The sequence below is a fragment of the Muscardinus avellanarius genome (genome assembly GCF_963383645.1).
Source record: "Muscardinus avellanarius genome assembly, chromosome: 16".
NCBI lineage: Eukaryota > Metazoa > Chordata > Mammalia > Rodentia > Gliridae > Muscardinus > Muscardinus avellanarius.
In genome coordinates, this window is record NC_137802.1 from 68,271,921 (window position 1) to 68,288,102 (window position 16,182).

Below are 16,182 nucleotides of genomic sequence, written 5' to 3' on the forward strand. Positions count from 1 at the left end.
GCGAAAACACTGAAGACTGTAAACAAGAGTCACCTTTTCAGAAGCCCAGAGCTAATGACTTGTGACAGGGGAAGAAGGTCAGCTGGGGCCCCAGAGGGAGGATGGAGGGCCAGGATGACGGGCGGGTCCTCCTACCTGAGCACCTGGCACTGGTGCGGCTGAGCCTAGCCTGGCATGGATGCGAGCTGGGCCCGGCTCCCAGAGCCACGGAGCAAGTACAGCCACCCAGGGCCCAGGTGAGGCTGGCAGGCTGCCCACCACACACAGGCCTTCCCACCCTGACGCATCCGACTCCCAGGTGGTCCCTGGCAGGCGCCTCCCTTTTCCAGGAGCCGGAGAGATGAACTCTATCCATCCCACCACCAGCAGGGCCTTCCTGTAGAGCACATTTGTCAGGCCGGCACCAGGTTGGGTGGAGCTGGCCGTGAATACCAATCAGCTTCTGTTGCCCGGAGCCCCTCCCTCAGTTCCACCTGCTCCCCACGTCCCTCCTGGACACTACTGAGCTAAGTCTCCCCCAGAGAGCTGCCCACCTGCTCCATGCAGATGCCCCACCAGGGATACTCCCATGATGCTCCTGTTGCAGAAAGAGGCAGCCAGGACCACAGGGTTGGAAAAGGTTGGTTTAATATTCCACTTCTCCGATGAGAAAGAATTCCAGCCAGGCAGAGCAAGGGGCAGGATGGTCCCACCCCAAGGCCCAGTTCTAGCCTCCATGGCCCCCACATCAAGGCCACAGCAGCTATGACCAGGAACTGGCTACCACCCGGGCAGGAGCATCCTCGGGGTCCTCCTGCTCCCTGTGACTCCATGATGGGTGAACAGGACTTTGCACGATGAGGGGACAGCAACAGCCCAGCCCACGCCAGGACGGAGCTGGCCATGGAAGACACCGGCTGCCACTGGGGTCCCACAGCCAGGGTGCTACGGTAGAAGCCAGACAAGCCCAGGCCTGCCTGCTCCTTAACCCTGGCAGTGCCAGGCAGAGAATCCAGCCCAGCAGATCAGAGAGGCTGGCACCTCACACTTCCGACTCCAGGCTGGAGATCCGCCTCCAGGTGCAGGGCCGCGGGAAGCCTTTCTCCGCACAGGCTCCGGGGCTGACCTCTTCCAGCGCCCTGCTGTCCCTGTAGCTTGCGCTCAGCCCCAGGGTCCTGCCCCTGGGAGCTGGAGGCTCCCAGGCCCCAGGGAGCCAGGGGCCATGGCTGGCGCAGGGCGGGAGGTGAGAGCAGACGGCCCTCCAGCAAAACGGCAGGTGGGCATGGGCGTGCAGACACACGTGCTGCCTGGGCTGCCAGACGGGAGCCCCTGCCAGCACACCCTCCTGGCAGGCCTCCCGGTAGGATGGCAGCCGCATCGACCGTGCGGGCGTCGATCGCCTGCAGGCCGGCCTGCTGTTGGGGCAGAAGCAAGCGCGGCCCGGGCACCCGGCGGCGGGCAGCGAGTTGGGCCGAGCGAAGGCCTCGGCCACCGAGCTGGGCAGGGAGGCGTGGCGCGGGCGCGGGCCCCGGGCCCAGGCGGCGCGCAGCAGGGCCTCCCTCCGGGCCAGCTGCTCAGGCCCGAGCAGCGGCAGGTCCTCGGGCTCCGGGGGCTCCGGGAAGAGAGGGAGGAAGGGGCGCCCGGAGCGATCCCCTCGAGGGAAGGAGCTGTAGTGGCAGCGCGCAGCAGGCAGGGGGCGCTCCGGGAGGGCGCGCCGCTCCGAGGCCCAGACGTGGCGCCCGCAGTGCCGGGGGGCGCGGGGCGCGGGCGTCGGGGGGCGGCCGGGGGGCGGCGGCGCCCTTCGCACCAGTGCGTCCTTGGGGCTCGGCGGCGGGTGCGGGCCGGGGCCGGGGCCGGGGCCGGGGCCGGCGGGCGGGGGGTGCGCGCGGCTGCCGCCCCAGTGCTCGATGGTGCGCGCGGCGCGGTCCAGGGAGCTGCCCACGCCCGCCGTGCTCACCATGTCGCGCGCCGCCTGCAGCATCTTGAGCACGCTGGCCTGGGCCGAGCCGGCCGTGAGGTCGGAGCTGGGCGGCCGCGCAGGGCTGGTGAGGCTCTGCACCCCACTGAAGCAGCTGTAGATGCCCTGGACCAAGGGGAAGAGACAGGGTGAGCCGCGCCCTCCGCTGTCCCTGTCCTGTTCCATGCATCCGCCTTCAAATGCCAGAGGCAACGGTTGGTGCGTTCTACCTCCGAGGCAACCCCAGCCCTAGTTCATGGTTGTTGTTGGGTTGTTTTGTTTTGTTTTTTCGGTACTGGGCATTGGAACCCAGGGGCATACCTCCGAGCTACACCCCCAGCCCTGTTTTTTATTCTTTATTTTGAAGCAGGGCCTCACTAAGTTGCATAGGGCCTCACTAAGTAGCCGAAGCTGGCTGTGAACCGTCCCAAGTATGGGATTACAGGCATGCGCTACCATGTCTAGCTTGATTTTTTTTTGGGGGGGGGGCGGGGTACGAGGGATGGAACCCAGAGGCATTCTACCTCCAAGCTACACTCCCAGCCCTAGTTTTTATAATTTTTTTTGAAACAGGGTCTCAGAGTTGCAAAAGGGCCTCACTAAGCAATAGCTGAGGCTGTCCACAAACGGCAATCCTCCTGTCTCAGCCTCCCAAGTACTGGGATTACAAGCGTGGGCCACCACGCCCGGCTCCTGTTTCAAGTTTTATTTTGAAACAGGGTCTCGCTAAATTGCTGAGGTTGGCCTCAAACCTGCGATCCAACTGTCTCAGCCTCCCAAATACTTGGGATCGCACCCCGCCTGACTATCGGTTCAGTACATTGTCCCCGGGTGAGATGCAGTGAGACATTCTCCTAATCACTCTCTGGTAAGCGGGGATTCCAAGGCCAATCTCCCTGAGAGCCAGCCACGTCTCAGGGCTCCCAGTCTCCTCGTCTGAGGCCACGGCCAGCTTGACTCATCCCGGCTGGTGGCCCTGGAGCCAGGGCCCGCGTGGGGAGGAATGGGCACCTACCCTGCTGAAAGCCAGCAGGAAGTCCAGCTGGGACGTGTTGGGCACCGAGTGGCGCAGCTTCCAGTAGACCAGGTGCTCCCAGGCAAAGACCAGCAGGGCCAGGCCCATGGCCACCAGCAGCATGTAGAAGACGCCGGCCATGTTGTCGATGTCCAGCTTACTGCTCATTACCTCGTTCTTCTCGTTATGGCAGATCCCGGAGAGCCAGACGGTCTCCAGTTTTTGCGTCTCTCCTGGGGAAGGTGCCAGGCTGGCTCGGAAGCCCCTCCCCCACAGACCTCCCGCCAGCAAGCAGAGGTGGGAGCTGGTGTTGGTGTGTTTGGGGGCTGGGGTCCACGGCTGGCCAGTCCTGGGCTCCTCCCACCTGCCCACCCCCAGCAAAGGGGTGTGTGTGTGTGTGTGTGTGTGTGTGTGTTGTTGTTGTTGTTGTTGTTGTTTTGCTTTGCTTTTTTTACTGGGAATTGAACCTAAGAGCATTCTACCTTTGAGTTATATCCCCAGACTTTTTTTTTTTTTTTTTTTTGGTAGTACTGGGCATGGGACCCAGGGACATTCTGCCTCCGAGCTACACTCCCAGCCCGATTTTTTATTCTGTATTTTGAAACATGGTCTCACCGAGTCATAAAGGGCCTCACTAAGTAGGAGCTGAAGCTGTCCTCAAACCACGATTCTCCTGTCTCGGCCTCCCAAATGCTGGGATTACAAACGTGCGCCACCACGCCCGGCTTACTTTTTATTTTGAGACAGAGTTCACTAAATTGTCCAAGCTGGTCTCAGACTTATGATCCTCTTGCTTCAGAGTCCTGAGTAGTTGGGATTACAGCTGTGTATCACTGCACACTGCCCAGTAAAGGCTTGTTTGATTGGGTAAATTTTAGCAGCCATCTTTTATGCATTTACCCACCATCATACATTTGACCACCTACATGCCAAGCATGAGCTGGGCCCCTTGCAGACTGCGGACACCCTCATTGCTTGCTCTCATTATGATATGTATTGGTGGGAAATCAGACAGCATCTTGTCTAAAAAGGATGGTGCTCAGCTGGATGTGGTGGCCCACACCTGTGATCCCAGCACATGGGAGGCTGAGACAGGAAGGCGGCAGATTGAAACCAGCCTCAGCAATTATTTATCAAGGCTCTTAGCAACTTAGCAAGACCCTGTTTCCAAATAAAAGATAAAATAGGACTAGGGTGTACCTTAGAGGTAGAATGACCCTGGGTTCAATCCTCAGTACCACAAAGAAGAAGAGGAAGAGGAAGAGGAAGAGGAGGAGGAGGAGGAGGAGGAAAGGAAGAAAGAAAGAAATAATAATGCTAGGGTCCCTCTAACTCAAAGCTCTCTGGGGTTTGGGCAGGCTGAGCTAGACCACTCACACATGTGAGCCCCCTGCTGCAAACACAAGCTTAAGCCCCAGTTCTGGACTACCCCAGGTCATCTCAAGGTGAAACTGGGGGGCTATACAGCCAACGAGATGCTCATCTGGGAAATATTATGGCAGGGGTCTTGGGACAAAGGAGAACTCAGCCACCGCAGCCCCTGATTGTGGCCCGAGCTCCTCCCCGCCTTCCCTGCCCTTGGGGACCCCCAGCTCAGATCCTCACTCCCCCCTGCACACCCATTCTTCCCCAAACACTCCGACCTCAGCCGGTGCACCAGCCTCTCCCTACTACACACCCTGCACCCACAGCGATGGCGGTGGCGGTGGGAACTAACTCCCAGAGGCTCGGAGCCCACCCCGACCCCGCCCAGCCCGGCAATGGCGGCACCCACCGTCTCCCAGGAACTGCAGGAGCGCCAGGTCTATGGCCCGCTTCCAGTGTGAGTCCTTCTGCATGGCGATGCCATAGCCTGTGGTGGCAAAGACCTTGCCAGACCCAATGGTGACCAGCTTGCAGCCCTCGTCCTTGCCCGCCATGTAGTTGAGGACGGCAGCGTCATAGATGAAGGCGTCCAGCTTCCTGGGGACAGGCTCAAGCCTCAGGGCCAGGGACCACGCAGGAGGGAGGGGCACCAAACCTGGGGCTGGCAGGGGGCTGAGCACGTGAGCTGCCGGCCGCAGCCAACAAGGGACAGATGGGCAGAGGCTTCATTGATGCCTTTGCAAGGACCCCTCCCAACCTCCTCCTCAGAGGGGCCCCAGAGGACACGCTGCCCCCCACTCGACCCCCCCCATGCCCCTAAGACCCAGAGAAGGCCACTACCACCACCGCAGGCCAAGGCTGAGCTCTGGTCAACAACACGGCAGCATCTCTGGGGCATGTGGTGGGCATCCATCTTCGCTTAAAGCTCCACTCTGCCCCAAGACCTCCCCATGCCTTCCCCAGAAGTCCTGCAGGGCAGCCCTACAGTCTGGTACCCGCCTCGGGACTCTCGGAAAGGGATGACGGAGCTAAGGCTGGTTGCCGGGAGACACGCACCCCATCTTGAGGCTGGTGAGCGCGTCTTCCACGGAGCGCTGGTTGAACTTGACCATGTGGCTGTGCATGTCCCGGTAGTTGCTGCGGATGTTCCGCTCCGTGCTGCCGTTGGGCACCGTGCCAAAGCGGAAGGGCGGGTACTGATCCTGAGGCCGCTGAAACTGCAGGCGGGGAGGGAGCAGCAGCGTTTGCGCCCCTTCCTCTAGCCTTCTGGGCTCCAGAGTCCCAGCCCCCGGCCCCCTGGTCTTGCCTGTGTACTCAGAGCACAAGGGTCTCAGACACCGGCCCCGCCTGCTCGTTTTACAGGTGGGGACTCCAGAGTGAGGCAGGGGGATTCTTCCCCCAGGTCCCAGGACTCGCAGACTTGGGTCGCTTCCAGGCCCCCTCCCCACTCCTCTCCAACCCCCAACGTCTCCCTGCTCTAGGTTACAGCTCCAATTCCCCACGCCCCGACTGTCCTGTGTCTCCCCACCGAAGCCTGTCCCCCCACCCTGGCTGCGGCCCCCGAACCTTCTTGTCACTGAGGCCCGACACAGTGTCAATGTACTGCTCCTGGATCATGAAGGCGGCCAGGTTGGCCGTGTAGCTGGCAAGGAAGATGACGGCAAAGAAGGCCCAGACCAGGACCATGATCTTGCTGGTGGTCCCCCGGGGGTTCTCGATGGGCACGGAGTTGTTGAAGACCAGCGCCCACAGCAGCCACACGGACTTGCCGATGGTGAAGGACGGGCCCCCGGGCTCTGGGGGCGAGGGCGGACGCTGGGGCTCCTGTCTCCCTGCCCTGGGGGAGCCCCCCACCCCCCGCCCGCCATCCCCACCCCGGGCCCCCTCCCCCGCCTGGGCCACGGCTTACTCTTCCCCCTGGTGAGATTCTGGTTGTAGCTGACGGGGCTGAAGTACTCAAACATGAAGACGGTGATGGCCACCACGGTCAGGCACATAACAAACATCATCACCCACACCGCGGGGCTGTAGGGCTCTGGGGGAGAGGGCGGTGCTCAGAGGCCTCAGGGGCGCTCCGGAGCAGCCCGGCAGCCGGCCCCGCCCGCCCAGTGGGCAGAGCCAGGGGGCCTCTGGCCCAGCATGAACGAGCTGGTCTTTCTGCTGGAATCAGAGGCTGGAATGTCAAATCTTGTGTTCCTCCTTCAACTGAGGCAGAAACTGAGGCTCCGGGGAACCGGGGAGAACCGCCCCCTAAAAAATCATTACTCCCTGCTGGGCGTGGTGGCGCACGCTTGTAATCCCCGTGCTTGGGAGGCGGAGACAGGAGAATGGCGCTGGTTTGGAGCCAGCCTTGCTGGCTTAAGAGACCCTGTTTCCACATAAAAAAGTTAAAAAAATAGGTCTGGGAGTGTAGCCCGTGGGAGTGTAGCCCGGAGGCAGAAGGGCTTCCAGGAACCCCAGTACCACCAAAAAAAAAAAAAAAAAAAAAAAGAAATCATTACTCCAATGGGTACTGGTTCTTTTGTGCAAAAACTATTCGAGGAATCCGAGTCTGTACTAGTCTCTGTGGCTGAGGAGCCTGCTCAGAGCGATTCCGCGAGTTGCCTAAGACTGCCCAGCGGAAAGGGGTAGCGCCGAGGTCCTCCCCTGCCTAGCCAGCTCTCAGCCCTGCCTGTCCTCACCGTGCCACCTCAGGCTGCAAATCCCACCTGCTCTCCTCCCTGGACGCTCTGGGAAGGCCAGCACCAGGGCTGTGTCCCTCAGCACTTAGTTGGGGCCCTGGCACCAGAGCGCTGCCATAAAAATACTGGGTTCCTAATTGAGTGAGAAATCAGCATCTCTTCCCCCACGCCCCACAGCCCCGCTCCTGGCACAGCCTAAAGCTAGCCTGCCACCCTGTCCCACCCCCACCCAGCCTCCGCCAGCCACTGAGACTCCCAAGATGGCGGGGGTCAGCATCTCAGCATCTACCCCCAAACAGCCCATCTCCACCCACGCCATGGGCCCCTCTGCTGGAGACCTTCCCCGACCCCGCCTGAGCCTCACCCAGGAAGGCCGAGGGGGAGACAGTGCCGTTGCTGCGAGCCACCATCACGCTGATGCCGGTCTCCACGAAGGGCACCGAGAAGTCCACGATCTCTGAGCGCTCCTCGTTAATGGTAAGGGAGCCGATGGCCATGTCCGCTCGCTTGTAGTACACCTGGGGCCACGTGGGGATCCCGAGGGTCGGAGCACACTCCCTGGTCCTGGTCCCTCCCCCTGCACCCCTTCCAGCGCCCACTGGCGGGGTCCTCAGAGCTCGCCCTTCAGTAGTGACCACTAGTATCAGCCCGGCCCCCACCCCGAGGGGGCCGCGAGATGCCCGAGGCCTACCTCCCCGATCATGCCGTTCCACACGCCGCGCACTCTCTTGCCGTGCTTGCCGTTGGTCACCAGGTACAGGTCGTAGGAGAACTTGACCACCTTGGCCAGCTTCTTAAGGATGTCGATGCAGAAGCCCTTGCAGCAGAGCTTGGTGTACGGGGGCGCGTCGCCACTGCTGCAGCCACAGAAGACCACCCGGAGTTAGTGCAACGCAGCCCGCTAGCCCGGGGTGCAGACCCGGCCCCCACGCCCAAGCAGAAGACACACGCACATGACCGCTGACCCTCACGCGACTGCACCCGGCTCACACCGGACCTGAAGGTGTGGTTGCTCTGGCGGCGGCAGGGCACGGTGTTGGGGACGCAGCCGCCCGTGCCGGGGTCAGGGCTCTCCACGATGACAAAGGGGCGCTCTTCCAGCGTGGCCACCGTCAGGTGCCGGCTGTCAACCACGGGCTGCAGGGAGGCGCTGTAGCGAGGCCACACCGGGTACTTCATGTAGAGGACGCCGTGATCCCAGCGCCCCACCTGCAGAGGACGATGGGCCTCAGCCTGGAGCCCCCAACCCTCTAGGTGGGGCCTCTGGGTGCAGCCTGCTGGGGCCAAGAATCCCCCTGTCACCTAGGGACACTTGAGGCAGAGTGGGGTTGGAGCAGGGGCATCTGGAGCACAGGAGAGCCAGAGTGAGGGGCCGAGTACCGGCTGAGAATGGGCCAAAGGGCAGGTTCCTGCAGTCTCCGCACCCTGACCCAGAGCATCTCCCTAAAGCCCAGGCTACCTGGACCTCCCCAGCGGTCCCTGCCACCCCTTCCAACTTCCCCAGTCTCCATGCCCCAAACACACCTGCCACATCGCCTCAAAATGTCCCTCTGTCTATACCGGGCTACACTTGCTCCTGGTGGACTTCTGCTCAGCCCTCCGCAGCCCCCCTCGAATGTCTCTGTCTCCCCCATTTCCTCTTTTGAAGACAGAACTTATTCCTGCTCCTCCTCTCCAACACCCATACTGTGCACACAAGTCTCTACTCAAGCACAGATCTCTCTCCCTCCTATCTGTTCTATTTGTACGTCTGTCTGGCCAGCACAGACGTGAGTTATTCCTCCAGGGGCAGGACTAAGCGATAAAAGTGCTTGATACATTCTTCAGCGGAAGAGCTGAGTGTTCTGGGAACCAGAGCAAGGCTCTACCGGCTCTGGGAGAACCTGGAAGGCTTCCCAGTGAGCCCTGAAAGATGAAGGGTTGGATAAGGGACAGAAGAGACTCTGCTCAGCTGTGGACTCGACAGGGGCTGGGGACACCACGAGAGAAAACCAAGGGCCCCCGGGCTCACCCCCTTCTCACCATCTCCCAGAGGCGGTGCCGGTTGAGGGCGATCACAACCATGGTGGGCTGGACCAGGTACCCACCAGGGCTGAAGGAGAAGTCTCGGCCCTCCCAGGTGACATTCAGTAGGTGCCTGCGACAGGGAAGAGATGCCAGGGTGTCCCCATATCCCCGCCTGTGGCTCTGCCCAGGACCCCTCCCCCAATCCTGCCCCTGCCTCACCCCGACAGGAGGGGGCATCTGCTGCCTACTGGCGTTCTGTTTCCCTGCACTGACTCCCCAGTCCTCGCCACACCCACACTTTTTTGCGTGTGGTACTGGGGATGGAACCCAGGGGCATTCTACGTCCAAGCTACACCCCAGCTCAATTGTGTGTGTGTGTGTGTGTGTGTGTGTGTTTGTGTGTTACTGGGAATGGAACCCAGGGGCATTGTACCTATGAGCTACACTCCCAGCCCTATTTTTTAGTCTTTTTGTTTTTGAAATAGGGTCTCACTGAGTTGTAAAGGGCCTCAGTAGCTGAGGCTGTCCGCGAACCGCGATCCTCCCGTCTCAGCCTCCCAAATGCTGGGATTACAAGCCTGCGCCACCACGCCCGGCTGGAAACTTGCTTTTTTCAGAGCGATGAGGTTACTTGGCCCCAGACACACAGCTAGTGGGAGGTGGGACCAGCCAGGTCCCCGGAAGTAGCCTCACTTCTCACCCCCGTGCCTGGGCAGGCCCCCACCTGTAGAAGGCTTCCCGGGCAGGGCTGACAGGCCCGGGGTGGCCGCGGCAGTCCCCGGCGGGCGCGGGCAGGGCGTCGTGCTGGCGCCGGTAGCCGTGGGCGCCCAAGGCCAGGATGGCCACACCGTCGCGGACCTTTTGGCGCAAGCTGAGGCGCCAGCTCTCGGTGACCACGCTGATGAGGCCCACGGGGAAGGCGGCCGGGGGTGCGTCGGTGCTTCCCAGGGCCAGGTTGGGCACCAGCCACACGTGGCCCGGCCCCACCAGGCCGGCCTGCGCCGCCTCGGCGAAGAGCACCTCGGCCTCCTCGCGGGAGCAGTAGGCCACCAGCACCGGCGCGTCGATCTGGCGCAGCAGGCGCCGGGTGCGCGCGCGCTGCCCGCCCGGGCCCAGCTCCAGCGTGAGCACGTCCAGCAGCTGCCAGCTCAGGTAGCTGGCGTCGGCCGCGGCGCGCACGCCCTCCAGGAAGAGCGCGTGGCCGGGGTGCAGGCTGGTGATGACGGCGAACGCGCTCCAGTCGTACTCCTCCAGCACCTTGAACAGCACCTGCAGCTGCTGCTCCAGGGACACGCCCAGCTGCAGGAAGGCGGAGCCCGGCTCCTGGGGGCGGGGCCCGAGTCAGGGGCGGGGCCAGGCGAGCTCGGCCCCGCCCCTCGCCTTCCCCTCCATCCCCCCCAGGGTGCTGCGTCCCCAGCCTCTCCTGCCCCAGCGTGGCTCCAGCCCGTCGAGCCTGCCGGGCCCCCACCCGACCGCGCTGGACCACAAACCAGCGGCTTCAACCTCACCTGGGAGCTTGTTCTAAAAAAGGCAGCTTCTCGGGCCGCACCCCACCCCGAGCGGATCCGCAGCTCTGCGGATGGCGCTGGGAACCTGTACGTTAACAAGCTCTTCTGGTTTTTCTTCAGCTAGCGCGAGAAGCGCCGTCCCAGACCCAACTCTCTCTTGGGTCGCTGATGCCCAAAGCTATGTTTTGCAAACATTGTGAGGGCTGAGAACCACGGGCCAGAGAGCTGACGCCGGAGCCCCAAGGTAACTGGGAAGCACCAGCCTCCCCGGAGCCAGGGGCGGGAAAATCCCCCTCCCTACCCCTCTGCCACCAGGAAAGCCCAAGGCCAGGGCGCTGGCCTGCTGACCCGCAGTCTCCCTAGGGACACTGGAGCTCCTTGGAGACTTCCCACACCGCCACCTACACAATCTTTTTTTTTTTTTTTTTTTTTTTTTTTGGTGGTACTGGGGTTCCTGGAAGCCCTTCTACCTCCGGGCTACACTCCCAGGCCTATTTTATATTTTATTTGGAAACAGGGTCTATTAAGGTCGAACCTGCGCGATCCTCCTGTCTCCGCCTCCCAAGCGCGGGGATTACAAGCGTGCGACACCAGGCCTGGCTACACAATCTTTTTGAAAAGTTAATTGGGAGAAACTACAGGCCAAGCAACCCAGTTATTTCAATAGACAATTTGTGGTTAAAAGAGATGCGAAGGGCCAAGAGGTTGAGACGGAAGCCACACCCACTTATTATTATTATTATTATTATTATTATTATTATTATTATTATTAGACATGATCAGGTATGGTGGTTTTATTTTCTTAAGCCCTTATCTGCTAGAGATACATACTGGCATATTTATGGGTGGAATAATAAGGTGCCTGGGCTTTGCATGACACAGAAGGAGGAGAGGTGTTTGTGAGTGAGAAGGGGAAGGTCGGCTGAGGCAGATGAGGGACAGAGAGGGATGGTTTATTTATTTATTTATTTATTTATTTATTTATTTATTTATTGGTGGTACTGGGGATGGAACCCTTCTACCTCCAGGCTACACTCCCAGACCTATTTTATATTTTTATTTGGAAAAGGGTCTCTTAAGCCAGCGAGGCTGGCTTCGGACCTGCGCGATCCTCCTGTCTCCGCCTCCCAAGCGCGGGGATTTCAAGCGTGCGCCACCACGCCCGGCGAGAGGGATTGTTTATTACTCTTGTATGTATGCTCAGAATTCTCCATAATAAAGTAGAGACTGGGCAGGTCAGCACCTTCCTTGGCTGCTGCTAAGAGTTCAGCCCAAACACGCGCCTTGTGGCAGGGCCCCCTCCTCTGTAGGTTTCTCTCTGACCCCCAAACTGCAGCTCTCTCCACACCTTGCTGGTCCTTTGAGCTGCCCTGCAGCCTCCAGGTCTCTGCATAGACGAGGCTTTTTGTGTGTGTGGCACTGGGGGTTGAACCCAGGGGCATTCTACCCTCCAACTCTACCTCCAGCCCTAATTTATTCCTTATTTTGAAACAGGCTCTCACTAAGTTGCTGAAGCTGGCTTCAAACCTGTGATCCTCCTGTCTCAGCCTCCCAAGTACTGGAATTACAAGCGTGCGCCACCATGCCCTGCTTTGGACATGGCTTTTTGAGGGACCTTCTCTGACCAACACCCTCTCCAAATGGGGGCTCCATGGGATTCTCTGTGTTTTCCCCTGAGCACACTCACCCCATTTGGGGACTGTCTATGAATGGGTGCTCAGATCATTCTCCCAGGTAGAGGTGAGTTCTGTGAGGGTGGGACCTTTTCTGCTTCCCCAGTGCCTGGGACAGTGACCTCCCCCTGGGATGCCGTCCCCTGCAGGTGACCATTGCCCAGAAGGCACAGCATCAGATCCCAGCCCAGTGGGTTCCCTGCCCTCCAATTCTGAGCCTGATGGGGCCAGGGGAGACAGGAGAGCTGGAGCTGGAGAAGCCAGGGGGCAGCCTGCCGGTCTGACCACCGTAGCCAGAAGCAAATGCTACCCTAGAATCTTCTGGAACATGAGGACATCCTTCCCAGTCTCCCCTCCACCCCACATTACACCTTCAGTCCACCTCCTTGCCAGGGCCACCAGGTCCTAGCCGTCCAGGACCTAAGCCACTCCCTACTCCAGATTCAGCCGCAGTCCCAAGCCCCAGCCTGGCTCTGGGCCCAAGGGAGAAAGGGACATGGGCTTGGACGGCACCTTGGGGGTGAGGACCACGGCGGAGCCCCCGCTGATGCTGAGGATGGGCACGTGGGTCTGAGAGGAGACGAAGTCCAGGAGCTGGGCCACCGCCTCCGTGCCCACATTGTCCTCAAAGACGATGCCGTGGACATGGGCAGCGCCCAGGAGCCCACAGATCTGGGTGAGGAGGCTGCTGGGGTTGGTGCTGTTGACTCTCAGGGTGAGCGGCTGGATCTCCAGGGGCAGGTCCAAGAAGCTCTGGGAGGTGAGGCGGGGATGGGCCTGGGCCTGCGGTGGCTCCGAACTGCCAAACACCACGGCCACTGTCAGCGCCTGCTCGCCCTGCCCCGAGCCAGACCCTGCCCAGGCACCGAGGAGCGAGGTGAGCAGCAGGGCCGGCCCCAGGGCCCCGCCCATGTCCACGGACGCTCCTGCAGAGAGACCAGAGGGACAGAGAGGCAGATGGACAGACAGGCGGTGAGCGCCAGGGTCAGAAGACACACATCCAGAGAAAGAAAGAAAGAAAGAGAAGAGGGGAGCACCTCCCTCCACAGAGAGGTGCAGACAGACAGATAGACAGACAAACACAGAGAAAGAAACAAAGGTTAGCTGAGCTTCCCCGGGCACCTCAGAGAGCAAGGGCTACAGACAGGAGCCGGGAGAGGAGCCCAACACCCTGCGTTCTACCACAGAGCAGCGCACATGGCTAGAAAGGCCAGGCCTTCTGCCACTCAGCCACCTGGGCCCTGAAAATGCTAGTCTGGCGTTCAAGTGCCTGGGTTTGAGTCTGACACACCTGAGTTCAAGTCCCACACCTGCCACTCACTAGCTGTGCAATCTCAGGGCAGTGGCTTGCCCTCTCGAAGCCGTGTTTGCTCCCGGGAGCTAATGACAGACCTCCTTCACAGCCGTGAGGGCTTAAGAGGCTGCTGGCTATCATTAGCAACTTTCTCTGAAAAGTGACAGCCCCTCAACCAGGGGAGGAAGGCAGCTACGTGACACCCCCACGCCCCACCCCAGTCCTCTCTGCAGCACAAGCTGAATCTTCCATCTGTCCCTCACCGAACGAATGTTACTGCTCAGAGCATCTTGGTGGTCCTGGAGCCAGCCCCAGGACAGACCTGCTCTGCCCGGCAGACGCCCGCATCTGGGGCCCTGGTCACTGCCACCCTCCCCTCTGCGGGCTCGTTAGAAGCAGCCTTCCCATCAGAGGTGGCAGGACCGACTTCTCCAGGGCTCAGGGCTTCTGAATCCCCAAGGTATCTCACACATAGGCTGCTTTTACCCTAACCCAAGGGCCTGACTCGACTCCTGTATATTATGATTTCAGATCAGGACCAAGAGCAGAGCTAGGAAGGTGGCTCTTGGACACCCACTGATAGAGCTCCCCCTCCAGTGGGTGTCTCACCTTTGCCACGTCCCAGCAGAACTTGTGAACAGGGAGAGCCAAGGGGTGATGGGGAAGGCCTGACACTCCAGCCCCTCATCCCATGCACACAGGATGTGCACATCTGTAGCAAAAATGCAGACAAAAGCCAAGCAGTTGCCAACACACAGGCTCCAGAAAGCAGCTCTGAGAGACAGATGCCCTCCAGGGCTGGGGCTTGAGAAAACAGTTAGGAAGGCTCTAGCTTTTGGACGAGGTTTTTCTTTGCCTGCCTGCCACCAAATTTCTCTCTTCCTTCGGTCCAAAGTCTAGTTTCTTACATAGCATAGGAATAGGGGCTGACCTGGGCCTCCAGTTCTCTTTAAGGAAGACGGAAGGCAAAAAAGAATGCCCCTGGGTTCCATCCCCAGTACAAAATAAATAAAGAAATAAAAGCCCAGAGGCTACCAGGAATCATTCCGGGAATCTCAATTTCCCAGGGTTGTAAAAAGCGATTACTCCAAGGGCGACCACTAAATGGATTTTTTTTTTTTTTTTTTTTTGTCCTTGGGATGGAACCTAGGGAATTCTACCTCCGTGCTACACCCCCAGCCCTATATTTTTATTATTTATTTGGAAAGAGGGTCTCACTGAGTTGCAAAGGGCCTCAGTAAGTAGCGGAGGCTGGCCGTGAACTGCGATCCTCCCGTCTTAGCCTCCCCAGTGCTGGGATTACAAGTGTGCACCACCATGCCCGGCTTCTAAGTGGACTCTTTAGCTCAGAAATGTGACAGGACACATGGTATTGAACACTGTTTATACACTAGGCACGGAACGTCCTTATGAGTGAGACTTGAACCCTGCCCTCCAGGAACTCCATCAAATCTGCGGAATCCGTGGTCTGCCCTTAGCAACCCAACCTCCTTGTGCTAAACTCCCCTTTCCACCACACCTTGCCCTCCCTGCTCTCCGTAGGCCCCCAGCCTCCCCCAGCAATACCTCCTCTTAGCTAAGGCCCTGGAGCTCACTCACATGCAGGTATAAGGGGCTGATAATAACTCGAAGTGTTAAAGCTTTCAGCTAAAGCGCCAGGTGTGGAATTCCAGGCTGCGAAGGCAGGGATGGAAGCAGTCCTCATGCGGTACCCTTGATATCTCCCCACCGCATGGTTGCCTAGTATGCTGGAGAAAATGTTAGCCCGGAGGCCTGTTGGCGTCTGAGATGGGACCCAATGTCCTGCCACGACACAGACGCTTCAGCTACTACCGGTCAAGGACTTCAATCCATGACCGCAAAGGGCCCTGTCCTGCTCGCTGCCCCTTTGCGAGGCCCCTGGGCTCATCTCTGCTCACAGGTCAGTCCCCGCCCTCAGGAAGCCCCAAGCTTCCCAACACCCCAGTGTCTAAGCGCTGAGCTCCTGACCTGCGCCGGCCGATGCTGCAGCCCCGGTCATGTGCAGCTACGGAGGACCTGAAATGTTCCCCAACACAGGCATGCTGTCATGCAAAATACACACCAGGCACTGAGCGCAGTGTGGGAAAAGGATGCCGACTGTCTCCTTCATGTCCTTATGTTGATTACATGTCAAAATAATTGTATATATACATTCTTTTTTCTTTTGTGGTACTGGGGACTGAATCCAGGGGCATGACTCCCAGCTACATTCAGAGCCTTATTTTTTATTGTTGTTTTTGTTTTTGTTTTTGTTTTTTGATGGGTCTGGGGATAAAACCCAGGGGCATTCTACCTCCGAGCTACACCCCCTGCCCTATTTTTTATTCTTTATTTTGAAACAGGGTCTCACTAAGTTGCGGAGGGCCTCACTAAGTAGCTGAGTCTGGCTGTGAACCATGATCCTCCAGTCTCAGCCTCCCGAATGCTGGGATTACAAACGTGCGCCACCACGCCCAGCTGTGTTGTTGTTGTTTTGAAATAGGGTCTCACTAAGTTGCTGAGGGCCTCACTAAGTAGCTGAGGCTGGCCATGGACCTAAGATCCTCCTGCCTCAGCCTCCCAAGTGTTAGGCTTACAAGTGTGTGCCACCATGTCCGGCTTTAGATATGTTTAGTTAAACAAAATATACTTTTAAATTAATTTCACACCAGGCATGGTGGTACATGCCTATAATCCCAGTAC

At 59.3% G+C, this 16,182-nt stretch overlaps 1 protein-coding gene across 1 annotated transcript; it reads right to left on the reverse strand.

Annotated features, from left to right (window-relative positions):
- Positions 1-1,021: 1,021 nt before the first annotated feature.
- GRIN2C (glutamate ionotropic receptor NMDA type subunit 2C) lies at positions 1,022-13,097 on the reverse strand (the record flags this gene model as incomplete). The annotated part of the gene is made up of 12 exons (XM_080712962.1): positions 1,022-2,062; positions 2,952-3,184; positions 4,726-4,913; positions 5,373-5,533; positions 5,883-6,112; positions 6,226-6,351; positions 7,362-7,515; positions 7,689-7,854; positions 7,995-8,206; positions 9,020-9,134; positions 9,729-10,327; positions 12,699-13,097. 12 exons carry the CDS (start codon positions 13,095-13,097, stop codon positions 1,022-1,024), a joined length of 3,624 nt encoding a protein of 1,207 aa, XP_080569088.1.
- Positions 13,098-16,182: the final 3,085 nt, after the last annotated feature.